Raw genomic sequence first — 20,156 nt, 5'->3', positions numbered from 1 at the left:
CCATAGGGTTACAGTAGACATCTCTATCTGTTCATTATTACCCCCCCAGCCAGCATAGGTTACAGTAGACATCTCTGTTCCTTATTACCCAGCCATAGGGTTACAGTAGACATCTCTGTTCATTTTTACCCCCCAGCCATAGGGTTACAGTAGACATCTCTATCGTTCATTATTACCCCCCAGCCATAGGGTTACAGTAGACATCTCTGTTCATTATTACCCCCCAGCCACAGGGTTACAGTAGACATCTCTCTGTTCATTATTACCCCCCAGCCATAGGGTTACAGTAGACATCTCTGTTCATTATTACACCCCAGCCTAGGGTTACAGTAGACATCTCTCTGTTCATTATTACTACCCCCAGCCATAGGTTACAGTAGACATCTCTGTTCATTATTACCCCCCAGCCATAGGGTTACAGTAGACATCTCTGTTCATTATTACCCCCCAGCCATAGGGTTACAGTAGACATCTCTGTTCATTACTACCCCCCAGCCATAGGGTTACAGTAGACATCTCTGTTCATTATTACCCCCCAGCCATAGGGTTACAGTAGACATCTCTGTTCATTATTACCCCCCCCATAGGGTTACAGTAGATCTCTATCTGTTCATTATTACCCCCCAGCCATAGGGTTACAGTAGACATCTCTATCTGTTCATTATTACCCCCAGCCATAGGGTTACAGTAGACATCTCTGTTCATTATTACCCCCCAGCCATAGGGTTACAGTAGACATCTCTGTTCATTATTACCCCCCAGCCATAGGGTTACAGTAGACATCTCTGTTCATTATTACCCCCCAGCCATAGGGTTACAGTAGACATCTCTGTTCATTATTACCCCCCAGCCATAGGGTTGCAGTAGACATCTCTATCTGTTCATTATTACCCCCCAGCCATAGGGTTACAGTAGACATCTCTGTTCATTATTACCCCCCAGCCATAGGGTTACAGTAGACATCTCTGTTCATTATTACTACCCCCCAGCCATCGGGTTACAGTAGACATCTCTGTTCATTATTACCCCCCAGCCATAGGGTTACAGTAGACATCTCTGTTCATTATTACCCCCCAGCCATAGGGTTACAGTAGACATCTCTGTTCATTATTACTACACCCCAGCCATAGGGTTACAGTAGACATCTCTGTTCATTATTACTACCCCCAGCCATAAGGTTACAGTAGACATCTCTGTTCATTATTACCCCCCAGCCATAGGGTTACAGTAGACATCTCTGTTCATTATTACCCCCCAGCCATAGGGTTACAGTAGACATCTCTGTTCATTACTACCCCCCAGCCATAGGCTTACAGTAGACATCTCTGTTCATTACTACCCCCCAGCCATAGGGTTACAGTAGACATCTCTGTTCATTATTACCCCCCAGCCATAGGGTTACAGTAGACATCTCTATCTGTTCATTATTACCCCCCAGCCATAGGGTTACAGTAGACATCTCTATCTGTTCATTATTACCCCCCAGCCATAGGGTTACAGTAGACATCTCTGTTCATTATTACCCCCCAGCCATAGGGTTACAGTAGACATCTCTGTTCATTATTACCCCCCAGCCATAGGTTTACAGTAGACATCTCTGTTCATTATTACCCCCCAGCCATAGGGTTACAGTAGACATCTCTGTTCATTATTACCCCCCAGCCATAGGGTTACAGTAGACATCTCTGTTCATTATTACCCCCCAGCCATAGGGTTACAGTAGACATCTCTATCTGTTCATTATTACCCCCCAGCCATAGGGTTACAGTAGACATCTCTGTTCATTATTACCCCCCAGCCATAGGGTTACAGTAGACATCTCTGTTCATTATTACCCCCCCAGCCATAGGGTTACAGTAGACATCTCTGTTCATTATTACTACACCCCAGCCATAGGGTTACAGTAGACATCTCTGTTCATTATTACCCCCAAGCCATAGGGTTACAGTAGACATCTCTTTTCATTATTACCCCCCAGCCATAGGGTTACAGTAGACATCTCTGTTCATTATTACCCCCCAGCCATGGGGTTACAGTAGACATCTCTGTTCATTATTACCCCCCAGCCATAGGGTTACAGTAGACATCTCTGTTCATTATTACCCCCCAGCCATAGGGTTACAGTAGACATCTCTATCTGTTCATTATTACCCCCCAGCCATAGGGTTACAGTAGACATCTCTGTTCATTATTACCCCCCAGCCATAGGGTTACAGTAGACATCTCTGTTCATTATTACCCCCCAGTCATAGGGTTACAGTAGACATCTCTATCTGTTCATTACTACCCCCCAGCCATAGGGTTACAGTAGACATCTCTGTTCATTATTACCCACCAGCCATAGGGTTACAGTAGACATCTCTGTTCATTATTACCCCCCAGCCATAGGGTTACAGTAGACATCTCTGTTCATTATTACCCCCCAGCCATAGGGTTACAGTAGACATCTCTGTTCATTATTACTACCCCCCCAGCCATAGGGTTACAGTAGACATCTCTGTTCATTATTATTACCCCCCAGCCATAGGGTTACAGTAGACATCTCTATCTGTTCATTATTACCCCCAGCCATAGGGTTACAGTAGACATCTCTATCTGTTCATTATTACCCCCCAGCCATAGGGTTACAGTAGACATCTCTGTTCATTATTACCCCCCAGCCATAGGGTTACAGTAGACATCTCTGTTCATTACTACCCCCCAGCCATAGGGTTACAGTAGACATCTCTGTTCATTATTACCCCCCCAGCCATAGGGTTACAGTAGACATCTCTGTTCATTATTACCCCCCAGCCATAGGGTTACAGTAGACATCTCTGTTCATTATTACCCACCAGCCATAGGGTTACAGTAGACATCTCTGTTCATTATTACCCCCCAGCCATAGGGTTACAGTAGACATCTCTGTTCATTATTATTATACCCCAGCCATAGGGTTACAGTAGACATCTCTGTTCATTATTACCCCCCAGCCATAGGGTTACAGTAGACATCTCTGTTCATTATTACCCCTCAGCCATAGGGTTACAGTAGACATCTCTGTTCATTATTACCCCTCAGCCATAGGGTTACAGTAGACATCTCTGTTCATTACTACCCCCCAGCCATAGGGTTACAGTAGACATCTCTATCTGTTCATTATTACCCCCCAGCCATAGGGTTACAGTAGACATCTCTGTTCATTATTACCCACCAGCCATAGGGTTACAGTTGACATCTCTGTTCATTATTACCCCCCAGCCATAGGGTTACAGTAGACATCTCTGTTCATTATTACCCCCCAGCCATAGGGTTACAGTAGACATCTCTGTTCATTATTACTACCCCCCAGCCATAGGGTTACAGTAGACATCTCTGTTCATTATTATTACCCCCCAGCCATAGGGTTACAGTAGACATCTCTATCTGTTCATTATTACCCCCCAGCCATAGGGTTACAGTAGACATCTCTATCTGTTCATTATTACCCCCCAGCCATAGGGTTACAGTAGACATCTCTGTTCATTATTACCCCCCAGCCATAGGGTTACAGTAGACATCTCTGTTCATTACTACCCCCCAGCCATAGGGTTACAGTAGACATCTCTGTTCATTATTACCCCCCAGCCATAGGGTTACAGTAGACATCTCTGTTCATTATTACCCCCCAGCCATAGGGTTACAGTAGACATCTCTGTTCATTATTACCCACCAGCCATAGGGTTACAGTAGACATCTCTGTTCATTATTACCCCCCAGCCATAGGGTTACAGTAGACATCTCTGTTCATTATTATTATACCCCAGCCATAGGGTTACAGTAGACATCTCTGTTCATTATTACCCCCCAGCCATAGGGTTACAGTAGACATCTCTGTTCATTATTACCCCCCAGCCATAGGTTACAGTAGACATCTCTGTTCATTATTACCCCTCAGCCATAGGGTTACAGTAGACATCTCTGTTCATTACTACCCCCCCAGCCATAGGGTTACAGTAGACATCTCTATCTGTTCATTATTACCCCCCAGCCATAGGGTTACAGTAGACATCTCTATCTGTTCATTATTACCCCCCAGCCAAAGGGTTACAGTAGACATCTCTGTTCATTATTACCCCCCAGTCATAGGGTTACAGTAGACATCTCTATCTGTTCATTATTACCCCCCAGCCATAGGGTTACAGTAGACATCTCTGTTCATTATTACCCACCAGCCATAGGGTTACAGTAGACATCTCTGTTCATTATTACCCCCCAGCCATAGGGTTACAGTAGACATCTCTGTTCATTATTATTATACCCCAGCCATAGGGTTACAGTAGACATCTCTGTTCATTATTACCCCCCAGCCATAGGGTTACAGTAGACATCTCTGTTCATTATTACCCCTCAGCCATAGGGTTACAGTAGACATCTCTGTTCATTATTACCCCTCAGCCATAGGGTTACAGTAGACATCTCTGTTCATTACTACCCCCCAGCCATAGGGTTACAGTAGACATCTCTATCTGTTCATTATTACCCCCCAGCCATAGGGTTACAGTAGACATCTCTGTTCATTATTACCCACCAGCCATAGGGTTACAGTAGACATCTCTGTTCATTATTACCCCCCAGCCATAGGGTTACAGTAGACATCTCTGTTCATTATTACCCCCAGCCATAGGGTTACAGTAGACATCTCTGTTCATTATTACTACCCCCCAGCCATAGGGTTACAGTAGACATCTCTGTTCATTATTATTACCCCCCAGCCATAGGGTTACAGTAGACATCTCTATCTGTTCATTATTACCCCCCAGCCATAGGGTTACAGTAGACATCTCTATCTGTTCATTATTACCCCCCAGCCATAGGGTTACAGTAGACATCTCTGTTCATTATTACCCCCCAGCCATAGGGTTACAGTAGACATCTCTGTTCATTACTACCCCCCAGCCATAGGGTTACAGTAGACATCTCTGTTCATTATTACCCCCCAGCCATAGGGTTACAGTAGACATCTCTGTTCATTATTACCCCCCCAGCCATAGGGTTACAGTAGACATCTCTGTTCATTATTACCCACCAGCCATAGGGTTACAGTAGACATCTCTGTTCATTATTACCCCCCAGCCATAGGGTTACAGTAGACATCTCTGTTCATTATTATTATACCCCAGCCATAGGGTTACAGTAGACATCTCTGTTCATTATTACCCCCCAGCCATAGGGTTACAGTAGACATCTCTGTTCATTATTACCCCTCAGCCATAGGGTTACAGTAGACATCTCTGTTCATTATTACCCCTCAGCCATAGGGTTACAGTAGACATCTCTGTTCATTACTACCCCCCAGCCATAGGGTTACAGTAGACATCTCTATCTGTTCATTATTACCCCCCAGCCATAGGGTTACAGTAGACATCTCTATCTGTTCATTATTACCCCCCAGCCAAAGGGTTACAGTAGACATCTCTGTTCATTATTACCCCCCAGTCATAGGGTTACAGTAGACATCTCTATCTGTTCATTATTACCCCCCAGCCATAGGGTTACAGTAGACATCTCTATCTGTTCATTATTACCCCCCAGCCATAGGGTTACAGTAGACATCTCTGTTCATTATTACCCCCCAGCCATAGGGTTACAGTAGACATCTCTGTTCATTATTACCCCCCAGCCATAGGGTTACAGTAGACATCTCTGTTCATTATTACCCACCAGCCATAGGGTTACAGTAGACATCTCTGTTCATTATTACCCCCCAGCCATAGGGTACAGTAGACATCTCTGTGTCATTATTACCCCCCAGCCATAGGGTTACAGTAGACATCTCTGTTCATTATTACTACACCCCAGCCATAGGGTTACAGTAGACATCTCTGTTCATTATATTACCCCCCAGCCATAGGGTTACAGTAGACATCTCTGTTCATTATATTACCCCCCAGCCATAGGGTTACAGTAGACATCTCTGTTCCTTATTACCCCCCAGCCATAGGGTTACAGTAGACATTCTTGTTCATTATTACCCCCCAGCCATAGGGTTACAGTAGACATCTCTATCTGTTCATTATTACCCCCCAGCCATAGGGTTACAGAGACATCTCTATCTGTTCATTATACCCCCCAGCCATAGGGTTACAGTAGACATCTCTGTTCATTATTACCCCCCCAGCCATAGGTTACAGTAGACATCTCTGTTCATTACTACCCCCAGCCATAGGGTTACAGTAGACATCTCGTTCATTATTACCCCCCAGCCATAGGGTTACAGTAGACATCTCTGTTCATTATTACCCCCCAGCCATAGGGTTACAGTAGACATCTCTGTTCATTATTACCCCCCAGCCATAGGGTTACAGTAGACATCTCTGTTCATTATTATTATACCCCAGCCATAGGGTTACGGTAGACATCTCTGTTCATTATTACCCCCCAGCCATAGGGTTACAGTAGACATCTCTATCTGTTCATTATTACCCCCCAGCCATAGGGTTACAGTAGACATCTCTGTTCATTATTACCCCCCAGCCATAGGGTTACAGTAGACATCTCTGTTCATTATTACCCCTCAGCCATAGGGTTACAGTAGACATCTCTGTTCATTATTACCCACCAGCCATAGGGTTACAGTAGACATCTCTGTTTATTATTACCCCCCAGCCATAGGGTTACAGTAGACATCTCTGTTCATTACTACCCCCCAGCCATAGGGTTACAGTAGACATCTCTATCTGTTCATTATTACCCCCCAGCCATAGGGTTACAGTAGACATCTCTATCTGTTCATTATTACCCCCCAGCCATAGGGTTACAGTAGACATCTCTGTTCATTATTACCCCCCAGTCATAGGGTTACAGTAGACATCTCTATCTGTTTATTATTACCCCCCAGCCATAGGGTTACAGTAGACATCTCTATCTGTTCATTATTACCCCCCAGCCATAGGGTTACAGTAGACATCTCTATCTGTTCATTATTACCCCCCAGCCATAGGGTTACAGTAGACATCTCTGTTCATTATTACCCCCCCAGCCATAGGGTTACAGTAGACATCTCTGTTCATTATTACTACCCCCCAGCCATAGGGTTACAGTAGACATCTCTGTTCATTATTACCCCCCAGCCATAGGGTTACAGTAGACATCTCTGTTCATTATTACCCCCCAGCCATAGGGTTTACAGTAGACATCTCTGTTCATTATTACTACCCCCCAGCCATAGGGTTACAGTAGACATCTCTGTTCATTATTACCCCCCAGCCATAGGGTTACAGTAGACATCTCTGTTCATTATTACCCCCAGCCATAGGGTTACAGTAGACATCTCTGTTCATTATTATTACCCCCCAGCCATAGGGTTACAGTAGACATCTCTGTTCATTATTACTACCCCCCAGCCATAGGGTTACAGTAGACATCTCTGTTCATTATTACCCCCAGCCATAGGGTTACAGTAGACATCTCTGTTCATTATTACCCCCCAGCCATAGGGTTACAGTAGACATCTCTGTTCATTTTTACCCCCCAGCCATAGGGTTACAGTAGACATCTCTGTTCATTATTACCCCCCAGTCATAGGGTTACAGTAGACATCTCTATCTGTTCATTATTACCCCCCAGCCATAGGGTTACAGTAGACATCTCTGTTCATTATTACCCCCCAGCCATAGGGTTACAGTAGACATCTCTGTTCATTATTACCCCCCAGCCATAGGGTTACAGTAGACATCTTTGTTCATTATTACCCCCCAGCCATAGGGTTACAGTAGACATCTCTGTTCATTATTACCCCCCCAGCCATAGGGTTACAGTAGACATCTCTGTTCATTATTATTATACCCCAGCCATAGGGTTACAGTAGACATCTCTGTTCATTATTACCCCCCAGCCATAGGGTTACAGTAGACATCTCTGTTAATTATTACCCCCCAGCCATAGGGTTACAGTAGACATCTCTATCTGTTCATTATTACCCCCCAGCCATAGGGTTACAGTAGACATCTCTGTTCATTATTACCCCCTGCCATAGGGTTACAGTAGACATCTCTGTTCATTATTACCCCTCAGCCATAGGGTTACAGTAGACATCTCTGTTCATTATTACTACCCCCCAGCCATAGGGTTACAGTAGACATCTCTGTTCATTATTACCCCCCAGCCATAGGGTTACAGTAGACATCTCTGTTCATTATTACCCCCCAGCCATAGGGTTACAGTAGACATCTCTGTTCATTATTACCCCCCAGCCATAGGGTTACAGTAGACATCTCTGTTCATTATTATTACCCCCCAGCCATAGGGTTACAGTAGACATCTCTGTTCATTATTACCCCCCAGCCATAGGGTTACAGTAGACATCTCTGTTCATTATTACCCCCCAGCCATAGGGTTACAGTACACATCTCTGTTCATTATTACCCCCCGCCATAGGGTTACAGTAGACATCTCTGTTCATTATTACCCCCCCAGCCATGGTTACAGTAGACATCTCTGTTCATTTTACCCCCAGCCATAGGGTTACAGTAGACATCTCTGTTCATTATTACTCCCCCCCAGCCATAGGGTTACAGTAGACATCTCTGTTCATTATTACCCCCCAGCCATAGGGTTACAGTAGACATCTCTGTTCATTATTATTACACCCCAGCCATAGGGTTACAGTAGACATCTCTGTTCATTATTACTACCCCCCAGCCATAGGGTTACAGTAGACATCTCTGTTCATTATTACCCACCAGCCATAGGGTTACAGTAGACATCTCTGTTCATTATTACCCCCCAGCCATAGGGTTACAGTAGACATCTCTGTTCATTATTACCCCCCAGCCATAGGGTTACAGTAGACATCTCTGTTCATTATTACCCCCCAGCCATAGGGTTACAGTAGACATCTCTGTTCATTATTACCCCCCAGCCATAGGGTTACAGTAGACATCTCTGTTCATTTTTATTACACCCCAGCCATAGGGTTACAGTAGACATCTCTATCTGTTCATTATTACACCCCCAGCCATAGGGTTACAGTAGACATCTCTGTTCGTTGCTTATTACACCCAGCAATTTTTTTGTTGTTGACATGACTTAATAAAACACAAGCCTATGCTGAATAAAAACAGTTCTGTAGCACTGAGGTTTGTGCAGTAGGCTATAGGCCCAAAACATTATCACTGCATATTAGCTAAGCTTGAATTCACCTGCCAATGTTTTTCTTCTCAGACCATTTTGAAAATTGGTCCGTCTGGTTTGCTTAAAATAAGGTTTTTGAAATTATTTATACTTTTCCTTTTAATACTTAAGCATATTTTAGCAATTTCATTTACTTTTAATAATAAAGTATACTTAAAAACAAATACTTTTAGAGTTTTACTGGGTGACTTCCACAGTCATTTTGTATTAAAGTATCTTTACTTTTACTCAAGTATGACAATTGGGTACTTTTTCCACCACTGCTCTTTGCTGTATTCATTGAGTCTCTCTCTAGTCATGGTTTTAAAAGTTTTGAAATCTCACAGTATTAACTTTGCTGTGCACTCAAGCCTTCTTTTTACAGCCTATGGCTCGAGGAAACTGTGCGTGTGGTCTGACCTATTTAATTGGCCAGCGGTAGGGCCCATATTCCTACAGATACCTTGTAACTGGAGATTCCTTCAAAAACGATTGCCTACAGTTAACGTGTAGAGCACTGCAAGGTTGGGTGACCAGGGCCATCTGGGATTGCCTCCTGGAGGAATTCAGGCGTGTGAAGGCTACCTGTGTCCTGCGTAACTTCATGAGGATGGACACGCGGACCAGCAGGGGATCTGCAACTCACCGCCGTGGACCAGAGGAGATGGTCTGCTGCTCTGCAGGATGTTCCAATGCATCATGGGAGGCAATCTGTGCAGGAGATCTTCACCTCCTACTTCTTCAAAGAGGGTGCTGTTCCCTGGCAACACAATAGACTACACTATGCACAACCAAAGGCTCTTTTAAGAGACATTCACATTGCAATAAGAGTATTCTTCCATTTACTTAGCGATGTCAACAGCAGTTATTCAATTCCCAGTTTCTCTCCCTTTGATGCTCTAACCACTAGACTACCTGCCACCCCATTATTAAAGAGATGCTTTACATTGAAATACAGATAGAGGTGTAGTAGTCCCAGAGTTAATGATCCAAGGTCAGTTATGCATTTCACCTCCTGATGATTACGATGACTGACAGTGGTAGAATAATATTTTTTTTTTAAACACTTAAGGCTTAAACACGCTCTCTATCCATCTGTCTCTTGTCTGCAGGTATGTTTTGATGTGAGAGAGGATGCCAACACAGTCCCATTATCGCCACATCACCCGCTCTTAAGATAACCTTTGGGCCGACTGGGAGCCCAGGGCTGGTTAGGAGACACCGCTAGAGACACTGCAATTGTGATGAACTGAGAGAATATTAGGGTAACACTGTGATTCATTAATCATATGCTGTCTTCCCTGCTCCTCTCTTTTACCTCTTTCCTTTTCTGTCTTCTACACCTCTCTCCCCACCTCCTCTTTCTTCCTCTGTTTTTATAATGCACACCAGATGTGCATTGAAGTACAGATTGAACTTGTATTTATAATATAATATTACAATTATAATATTTATAATGCATGTATTGTGTATTTATAACACTTGGATAATGAACTTCTTTCAATAAAGCATTTCGCATTCTCTACTGGTCACAAAAGCTCTGACGAAGGCCGTTACGTAAAGCTTATTAAAGATCAGTGATACTATCAAGAGCAGTTTGCGGTTTCCTTTTTCCTGCATTCTCTACTGGTTGAAATCAAATCTCTCATTTGATTAAATACTACACCTATCATTTTGTTTTGTACACTGCTGCTACTCACTGTTTATTATCTATGCATAGTCACTTTACAAATGCCCTCGACTAACCTTTTTCTTTTTACCTTTATTTAACTAGGCAAGTCAGTTAAGAACAAACTTATCTACAATGATGGCCTAGGAACAGTGGCTTCAACTGCCTTGTTCAGGGGCAGAACGACAGATTTTTACCTTGTCAGCTCAGGGATTCGATCTAGCAACCTTTCGGTTACTAGTCCAACGCTCTAACCACTAGGATACCCCGCACATTGACTCGGTACCCCCTGTATATAGCATTGTTATTGTTGTGTAATTATATTGTGTTACTTTTTGATCTTTTTTTTTTTTTTACTTTAGTTTATTTAGTAAATATTTTCTTAACTCTATTTCTTGAACTGCATTGTTGATATTTATTTATTTTACCTTTATTTAACTAGGCAAGTCAGTTAAGAACAAATTCTTATTTTCACGGTAAGGTCTACAGTGTAGACTCTACACCTGTTGTATTCGGCGCATGTGACAAATAGTTTAATTTATCAGATCAATGCAAATGAAGGAAATGAGATGTTGAGATTAACCAGTGTAGTGTACTGTTTTTTTTCAATTGTATTTCTCTATATATGAATTAGAAATCAGCCTTTAACTAGTTAAATCATGTTTCTAGTCTATTGCATAGTTACAATGTGTAACCATTGATGTCCCAGGACAGGGTTAGTAAATGTTGTTGAAGTGTATAATTGTAATACATACATGCAGACACAGAGTCATTCAATGACTGGAATTTGATACTCCTGGTATTGGATATGACTGAAAAAGAATCTCAAAGACATTCATACCTGAAATGCACCTTTATTTGCCATGGTAGAGTACATGATCAGTGAATATATTAAAATGTACAGGCAACATGTAATAACTACATGTATATACGACTTGCATTCTTGGCACAAAGTTCTATTATATTCTACTCAGTCCATAGGCTTCATTAATGTAATTCACACTGTTTTGAAGTGGATACAACAGGCTATGATAGCTGAGGTTCATAGCTAGGTTCTGAACTAATATGTATACCAAACGTTTTAGGGTCCATACACAGATCGGCTACATAGCTACACATCCAAAGGCATAAAGATATTTGTTCCTTCACTGCGTAATAAGCAAGAACATAGTTAGCTTGCTACGTTACTTCAGCTGCATTGCACGGCAAATATCACCAAGGCAAGCTAGATTCTTTACATCCACTGTTTCACAAGACGACATACTGGTTTTCTGGTTTTCTTAGGCGTCTCTAAAACATGAAACAATCAGAATTACAATTTTTTCAAACTCATGTCACAACACCCATAAAGCTAACCAGCTCTGCTGGCTAATGTTAACTAGTCAGCTAGCTTGCTAAATAGCAATTTTCGTAAATTAACATTATAAAGAAACAAATATGCTTAATCGTTTGTCTCTACATTTAACTAAGATATTCCTGTATATATATATATTTTTTCATTTTTTTTAACATGATTTGTTATGATGTTATAATCACTTACATTTGCATCCGTCCTAGTATTTTTATCCGCCATCTTCGATGAAGAAAGTCTCCAACCTTGGGTCGCATAGCGTCAAAGTCGTCATGGAAACCACTCGATATGATTGGTCAATTGCCCAGCGGTCGCCGCTGGTGATTTGCATATCATTGGGAAACGTTTTACCTTTTTTTTTCGCCACTTCCGCGCCGCTCAACGGTCCGTCGTCATCATCCGCGTATCTCCGCGTTCCTTCAATTGAAAAATGAATGGAAAGTAGTGTTTCACCGCGCGGCACCGCGTGAAATAGTGTTTACTAGGGCAGTTTGTGTCGCTTCCTGGTTTCTGCTGGCCACATAGTGACAGTCGGTGAGTCAGAAGAATAGCAGTTCACTCTCGGAAGAGAAGGTAAGAGGTATTTCCTTTATCATATTGGAAATTTAAATTGCGGTTGAAACGACTGGCTACTTTTCAGTGCAATAAACGAGATGTCGACACAACCGAGAAATGTTTGTCTTGAGTTGTCTTGTGTAGGCTAGAAACGGGGTTATGTCTGGAAGCGAACGGAATCGGCTACGGAGATCTACTCAAAGTCCACCGCGGCAGGTGTGAGTGCGTATCTTATCGCACTGCGGGTCGCCTACTAACCTATGTCCGCGCGTAAAGCATGTTTTAATTCGGTCAAAATGTACCACAAATACAAAGTAGTAACATTTGGACTATCCTGTAAATGTACTGTATAAAGTAGTGCGGTTAATAAATAGAAGCGGTCAGCATATAGAAAGTAGGGAAGATGTTTGAGGGAGATTCCGTTCACTGAAAGCGCCACACTCACACACGCGTGACCTCGAAGAAATAGAGAATTAAATTAATTTGACCCTCTATTGCCCTTTCTACCACAATATATACTTGTCCTTATTCCAGAAAGCCCACCAGATTCTGAACGCGTTCAGACCCCTTCACTTTTCCCACATTTTATTACCTTACAGCCGTATTCAAAAATGTATTCAATATATTTTTCTCTCAATGAACGCACTATACTAATGACAATGCGAAAACAGGTTTTTAGACAAAACTGAAATACCTTATTTACATAAGTATTCAGACCCTTTGCGATGAGACTTGACAGTGCATGTCAGAGCAAAATCCAAGCCATGAGGTTGAAGGAACTGTCTGTAGAGATCCGAGACAGGATTGTGTCGAAGCACAGATCTCGGGAAGGGTACCAAAACATTTATTAGGGACCTTCGAAGCTGCAGAACACAGTGGCTTCCATCAGTCTTAAATGGAAGAAGTTTTGAACCACCAAGACTCTTCCTAGAGCTGGCCGCCCGGCCAAACTGAGTAATCGGGGGAGAAGGGCCTTCGTCAGGGAGGTGACCAAGACCCCGATGGTCACTCTGACAGAGTTCCTCTGTGGAGATGGGAGAACCTTCCAGAAGGAAAAACATCTCTGCAGCACTCCACCAATCAGGCCTTTATGGTAGAAGTGGCCAGACGGAATCTACTCCTCAGTAGAAGGCACATGACAGACCTCTTGGAGTTTACCAAAAGGCACCTAAAAGACCCAAGAAGACTTGAGGCTGTAATCGTTGTCAAAGGTGCTTCAACAAAGTACTGAGTAAAGGGTCTGAATACTTATGTAAATTAGATTTCATTTAAAAAATACATAAATTAGCAATAAAAAACATACTGTTTTTGCTTTGTTATTATGGGGTATTGTGTGTAAATTTCAGGTGGGGGGGGAAAAACTATTTAATACATTTTAGAACAAGGCTGTAATGTAACAAAATGTAGAAAAAGGCAAGGGGTCTGAATACTTTCCGAATGTAGTGTAATGTATTCAAAGCCAACAGGATGTTCCATTCCCTTAAAAACAAACTAAAAGGATACACACACACACACACACACACACACACACACACACACACCACACACAGATACACACACACACACATACACTCAGATACACACACACACGCAGATACACACACACACAGATACACACACACACACACACACGCAGATACACACACACACACACACACACGCAGATACACACACACACACACACACACACACACACACACACACACACACACACACACACACACACACACACACACACTGTCAGGCATGAGTAGGCCAGCATGCAGTACAGTGTATTCTCAGAGGGACTGATTAACTTTGTTTCAGATGCACCTGTTGCGTGCTTGTTGATGTGTGGCTGTGTGTGGCTGTGTGTGTGTGTGTGTGTGTGTGTGTGTGTGTGTGTGTGTGTGTGTGTGTGTATGCATGGCATTTGGCAACCCGGGATTGATTGAAACATTAAAAACATATATATTTTTTAAATGTATTACTCTTATTTTACCATGTAAGTTGACTGAGAACACATTCTCATTTACAGCAACAACCTGGGGAATAGTTACAGGGGAGAGGGGGGGGGGGGGAATGAATGAGCCAATTGTAAACTGGGGATGATTAGGTAACCGTGATGGTATGAGGGACAGCTTGGGAATTTAGCCAGGACACAGGGGTTAACACCCCTACGATAAGTACCAAGTAGTACTTTAGTGACCACAGAGAGTCAGGACACCACCGTTTAACATCCCATCTGAAAGACTGCCTGTATAGGGTGCTAAGTCCCCAATCACTTCCCTGGGGAATTAGGATATATATATATATATATATATATATATATATATATATATATATCCGACACCAGAGTAGAGGGTTCCTCCTACTGGAGCAACACCACTTCCAGCAGCATCTGGTCTCCCATCCAGGGACTGACCAGGACCTGCTCAGCTTCAGAGGCAAGCCAGCAGTGGTACGCTGTGATAATTATTGGTGTTCTGTGCAGCATGATGAGAAATCAATACATAATAGTAAATATGCAGGAATAATTATTTCCCTAGAGCAGTAAAAATATATATATATTTTTTTGTAAATGCACCCAGAAAAATGAAACAAAGTGTTTGAACCACATCTGGTATAAAGAGAAGTTCCAAGTGTGACACAGGCCTACATTCAATCTATATATATGTGTACCATTTGCTATATAGGAGCTAAAATATTTGTATAATTTAATTATAGGTCACCTTTTTTTCTTTATTTATTCCAGGCTTTATAATTTTATTTTATTTTTTAAGTTTAGCTAACGGAAATACATGATAGACACAAACATTTCAGTTTCCTCTCATTGCTCAGCTGCTTAATGCCACAGTACAGTGCATTCAGAGTATTCAGACCCGTTGAGCTTTTTCCATATTTTGTAACGTTACAACTTTAATCTAAAATGGATTAAAAAAAATTCTTTAAAATAAATCCTGATCAATACCCCAAAAATGACAAAAACACTTTTTCAGAAATGTTTGCAAATGTAAAAAAAAAATATTTTTAAAAGAACTGAAATACCACGTTTACATAAGTATTCAGACCCTTTACTCAGTACTTTGTTGAAGCATCTTTTGGCAGCGATTTACAGCCTTGTCTTCTTGGTTATGACACTACAAGCTTGGCACATCTATATTTGAGGGGTTTCTCAGATTATTCTCTGCAGATCCTCTCAAGCCACTCCAGTCTTGTCTTGGATGTGTGCATAGGGTCGCCCCAGTCTGAGGTCCTGAGTGCTCTGGAGCAGGTTTTCATCAAGGATCTCTCTGTACTTTGCTCCATTCATCTTTCCCTTGATTCTGACTAGTCTCCCAGTCCCTACCGCTGGAAAAACATCCCCACAGCATGATGCTGCCACCGCCATGCTTCACCGTAGGGATGGTGCCAGGTTTCCTTCAGACATGATGTTTGGCATTCAGGACCAAGAGTTTAATCTTGGTTTCATCAGACCAGAGAATCTTGTTTCTCATGGTCTGAGAGTCATTTAGGTACCTTTTGGCAAACAGCCAGCTGTCATGTGCCTTTTACTGAGGAGTGGCTTCGGTCTGGCCACTCTACCTTAAAAGCCTGATTGGTGGAGTGCTGCAGAGATAGTTTTCCTTCTGGAAGGTTCTCCAATCTCTACAGAGGAACTCTGGAGCTCTGTCAGAGTGACCATCAGGTTCTTGGTCACCTCCCTGACCAAGGCCCTTCTCCCCTGATTGCTCAGGTTGGCCGGGCGGCCAGCTCTAGGAAGAGTCTTGGTAGTTCCAAACTTCTTCCATTTAAGACTGATGGAGGCCACTGTGTTTTTGGCGACCTTCAATGCTGCAGAAATGTTTTGGTACCCTTCCCCAGATCTGTGCCTCGACACAATCCTGTCTCGGAGCTCTACGGACACTTCCTTCGACCTCATGGCTTGGTTTTTGCTCTGACGTGCACTGTCAACTGTGGGACCTTATATAGACAGGTGTGTGCCTTTCCAAATCATGTCCAATCAATTGAATTTACCACAGGTGGACTCCAATCAAGTTGTAGAAACATCTCAAGGATGATCAATGGAAACAGGATGCACCTGAGCTCAATTTTGAGTACATTTTAATAAATGTTCAAACATTTCTAAAAACCTATTTTCGCTTTGTCATTAAGGGGTATTGTATGAGATTGTTATATATATTTTATTATTTAATATTTTAATTTATTATATTTTTTTTTTCCTCAACCTTTTTTTAGACTAAGGCTGTAATGTAACAATGTAGACAAAGTCAAGGGGTCTGAATACTTTCCGAAGGCGGTGCTCTATAAAGGAGGGTAAAGGATATATTTATCTAGTGAGGAGAGAGAGAGAGAGAGAGAGAGAGAACTTCTGCTGAATGTACCATTATCAGATCACTTCATAGCTGATATCACAACCTACCAAAGGGCAAAGTGCCTGGGGTTGTTTTAAATCAGATGAATCACCTTTTATATAGTAGCATTATGACAACATGCTTCTATTGTATTCTATTATTTTCTGTTCTATTCTCCTCTCCAGTCCGAGTGGGTCCAGTCAGTATTCGATGGCAGAGTGGAGGGAGTGGGCGGGTCCAAGATGAGTGCTGACACGCTATTGGAGGAGACACTGATCAAGCGGTCTCAGCAGAAGAGGTTAACGTCGCCGCTGAACTACAAGGAGAGAGTGTTCGTTCTCACCAAGACAAAGCTCACGTACTATGAGTTCAGAGCCGAGGTGAGACTGTACAGACACATACCGTTCCCTGTACGATGGAGGCATGCTTGTGTATGGACTGGTCCCATATCCTTTATGTCTCCTGTTAGTCATACTAGTAACTCCACCATGTACCGTTAGTCAATCTAGTTTATTTCCTGTTACTTTTTTACATTCATAGTGTTATAAAAAAAAAAAATGAACACCCATTTGATAACTTGTGTGAATGTTACCAGATGTGGCTGTACACACCTCACAGTGTCCTGTCCTTCTGTCTCTGTCCTGTCCACACACCTCACAGTGTCCTGTCCTTCTGTCTCTGTCCTGTCCAACACACCTCACCGTGTCCTGTCCTGCTGTCTCTGTCCTGTCCAACACACCTCACCGTGTTCTGTCCTTCTGTCTCCTGTCCAACACACCTCACCGTGTCCTGTCCTTCTGTCTCTGTCCTGTCCAACACACCTCACCGTGTCCTGTCCTTCTGTCTCTGTCTCCTGTCCAACACACCTCACCGTGTCCTGTCCTTCTGTCTCTGTCCTGTCCAACACACCTCACCGTGTTCTGTCCTTCTGTCTCCTGTCCACACCTCACTGTGTCCTGTCCTTCTGTCTCTGTCAAACACACCTCACCGTGTTCTGTCCTTCTGTCTCTGTCTCTGTCCAACACACCTCACCGTGTTCTGTCCTTCTGTCTCCTGTCCACACCTCACTGTGTCCTGTCCTTCTGTCTCTGTCCAACACACCTCACCGTGTCCTGTCCTGCTGTCTCTGTCCTGTCCAACACACCTCACTGTGTCCTGTCCTGCTGTCTCTGTCCTGTCCAACACACCTCACCGTGTTCTGTCCTTCTGTCTCCTGTCCACACCTCACTGTGTCCTGTCCTTCTGTCTCTGTCCAACACACCTCACTGTGTTCTGTCCTGCTGTCTCTGTCCAACACACCTCACTGTGTCCTGTTCTTCTGTCTCTGTCTCTGTCCAACACACCTCACTGTGTTCTGTCCTTCTGTCTCTGTCTCTGTCCAACACACCTCACTGTGTCCTGTCCTGCTGTCTCTGTCCTGTCCAACACACCTCACTGTGTCCTGTCCTTCTGTCTCTGTCCTGTCCACACACCTCACTGTGTTCTGTCCTTCTGTCTCTGTCTCCTGTCCAACACACCTCACCGTGTTCTGTCCTGCTGTCTCTGTCTCCTGTCCAACACACCTCACCGTGTTCTGTCCTGCTGTCTCTGTCCTGTCCAACACACCTCACTGTGTCCTGTCCTTCTGTCTCTGTCCTGTCCACACACCTCACTGTGTTCTATCCTTCTGTCTCTGTCCTGTCCAACACACCTCACCGTGTCCTGTCCTGCTGTCTCTGTCCTGTCCAACACACCTCACTGTGTTCTGTCCTTCTGTCTCTGTCCTGTCCACACACCTCACTGTGTTCTGTCCTTCTGTCTCTGTCCAACACACCTCACTGTGTTCTGTCCTTCTGTCTCTGTCCTGTCCAACACACCTCACTGTGTTCTGTCCTTCTGTCTCTGTCTCTGTCCAACACACCTCACCGTGTTCTGTCCTGCTGTCTCTGTCTCTGTCCAACACACCTCACCGTGTCCTGTCCTGCTGTCTCTGTCCTGTCCAACACACCTCACCGTGTCCTGTCCTGCTGTCTCTGTCTCTGTCCAACACACCTCACCGTGTTCTGTCCTGCTGTCTCTGTCTCTGTCCAACACACCTCACTGTGTTCTATCCTTCTGTCTCTGTCCAACACACCTCACTGTGTTCTGTCCTGCTGTCTCTGTCCTGTCCAACACACCTCACTGTGTTCTGTCCTTCTGTCTCTGTCCTGTCCAACACACCTCACTGTGTCCTGTTCTTCTGTCTCTGTCCAACACACCTCACTGTGTTCTATCCTTCTGTCTCTGTCTCTGTCCAACACACCTCACCGTGTTCTGTCCTGCTGTCTCTGTCCTGTCCAACACACCTCACCGTGTTCTGTCCTGCTGTCTCTGTCCTGTCCAACACACCTCACTGTGTTCTGTCCTTCTGTCTCTGTCTCTGTCCAACACACCTCACCGTGTTCTGTCCTGCTGTCTCTGTCCTGTCCAACACACCTCACCGTGTTCTGTCCTGCTGTCTCTGTCTCTGTCCAACACACCTCACCGTGTTCTGTCCTGCTGTCTCTGTCTCTGTCCAACACACCTCACCGTGTTCTGTCCTGCTGTCTCTGTCCTGTCCAACACACCTCACTGTGTTCTGTCCTTCTGTCTCTGTCCAACACACCTCACTGTGTTCTGTCCTTCTGTCTCTGTCCTGTCCAACACACCTCACTGTGTTCTATCCTTCTGTCTCTGTCCAACACACCTCACCGTGTTCTGTCCTGCTGTCTCTGTCTCTGTCCAACACACCTCACTGTGTTCTGTCCTTCTGTCTCTGTCCTGTCCACACACCTCACTGTGTTCTGTCTTTCTGTCTCTGTCCAACACACCTCACTGTGTTCTGTCCTTCTGTCTCTGTCCTGTCCAACACACCTCACCGTGTTCTGTCCTGCTGTCTCTGTCCTGTCCAACACACCTCACCGTGTCCTGTCCTGCTGTCTCTGTCCTGTCCAACACACCTCACCGTGTCCTGTCCTGCTGTCTCTGTCCTGTCCAACACACCTCACCGTGTCCTGTCCTGCTGTCTCTGTCTCTGTCCAACACACCTCACTGTGTCCTGTCCTTCTGTCTCTGTCTCTGTCCAACACACCTCACTGTGTCCTGTCCTTCTGTCTCT

At 43.8% G+C, this 20,156-nt stretch overlaps 1 protein-coding gene across 1 annotated transcript in view; it reads left to right on the top strand.

The window, feature by feature from the left end:
- Positions 1-12,599: 12,599 nt before the first annotated feature.
- The window catches only part of LOC115194723 (tyrosine-protein kinase Tec), a 42,582-nt gene continuing 35,025 nt past the window's right edge, over positions 12,600-20,156 (top strand). Inside the window, exons 1-2 of the mRNA XM_029754625.1 lie at positions 12,600-12,725; positions 17,227-17,421. Coding sequence (XP_029610485.1) covers positions 17,284-17,421 — 138 coding nt within the window. The 5' untranslated portion in view covers positions 12,600-12,725; positions 17,227-17,283. The remainder of the gene's footprint in view (positions 12,726-17,226; positions 17,422-20,156) is intronic.

Source organism: Salmo trutta, chromosome 5, assembly GCF_901001165.1.
Source record: "Salmo trutta chromosome 5, fSalTru1.1, whole genome shotgun sequence".
NCBI lineage: Eukaryota > Metazoa > Chordata > Actinopteri > Salmoniformes > Salmonidae > Salmo > Salmo trutta.
Note: the sequence above shows the minus strand (reverse complement) of the source record. Positions and strands in the feature narration are given on the sequence as shown.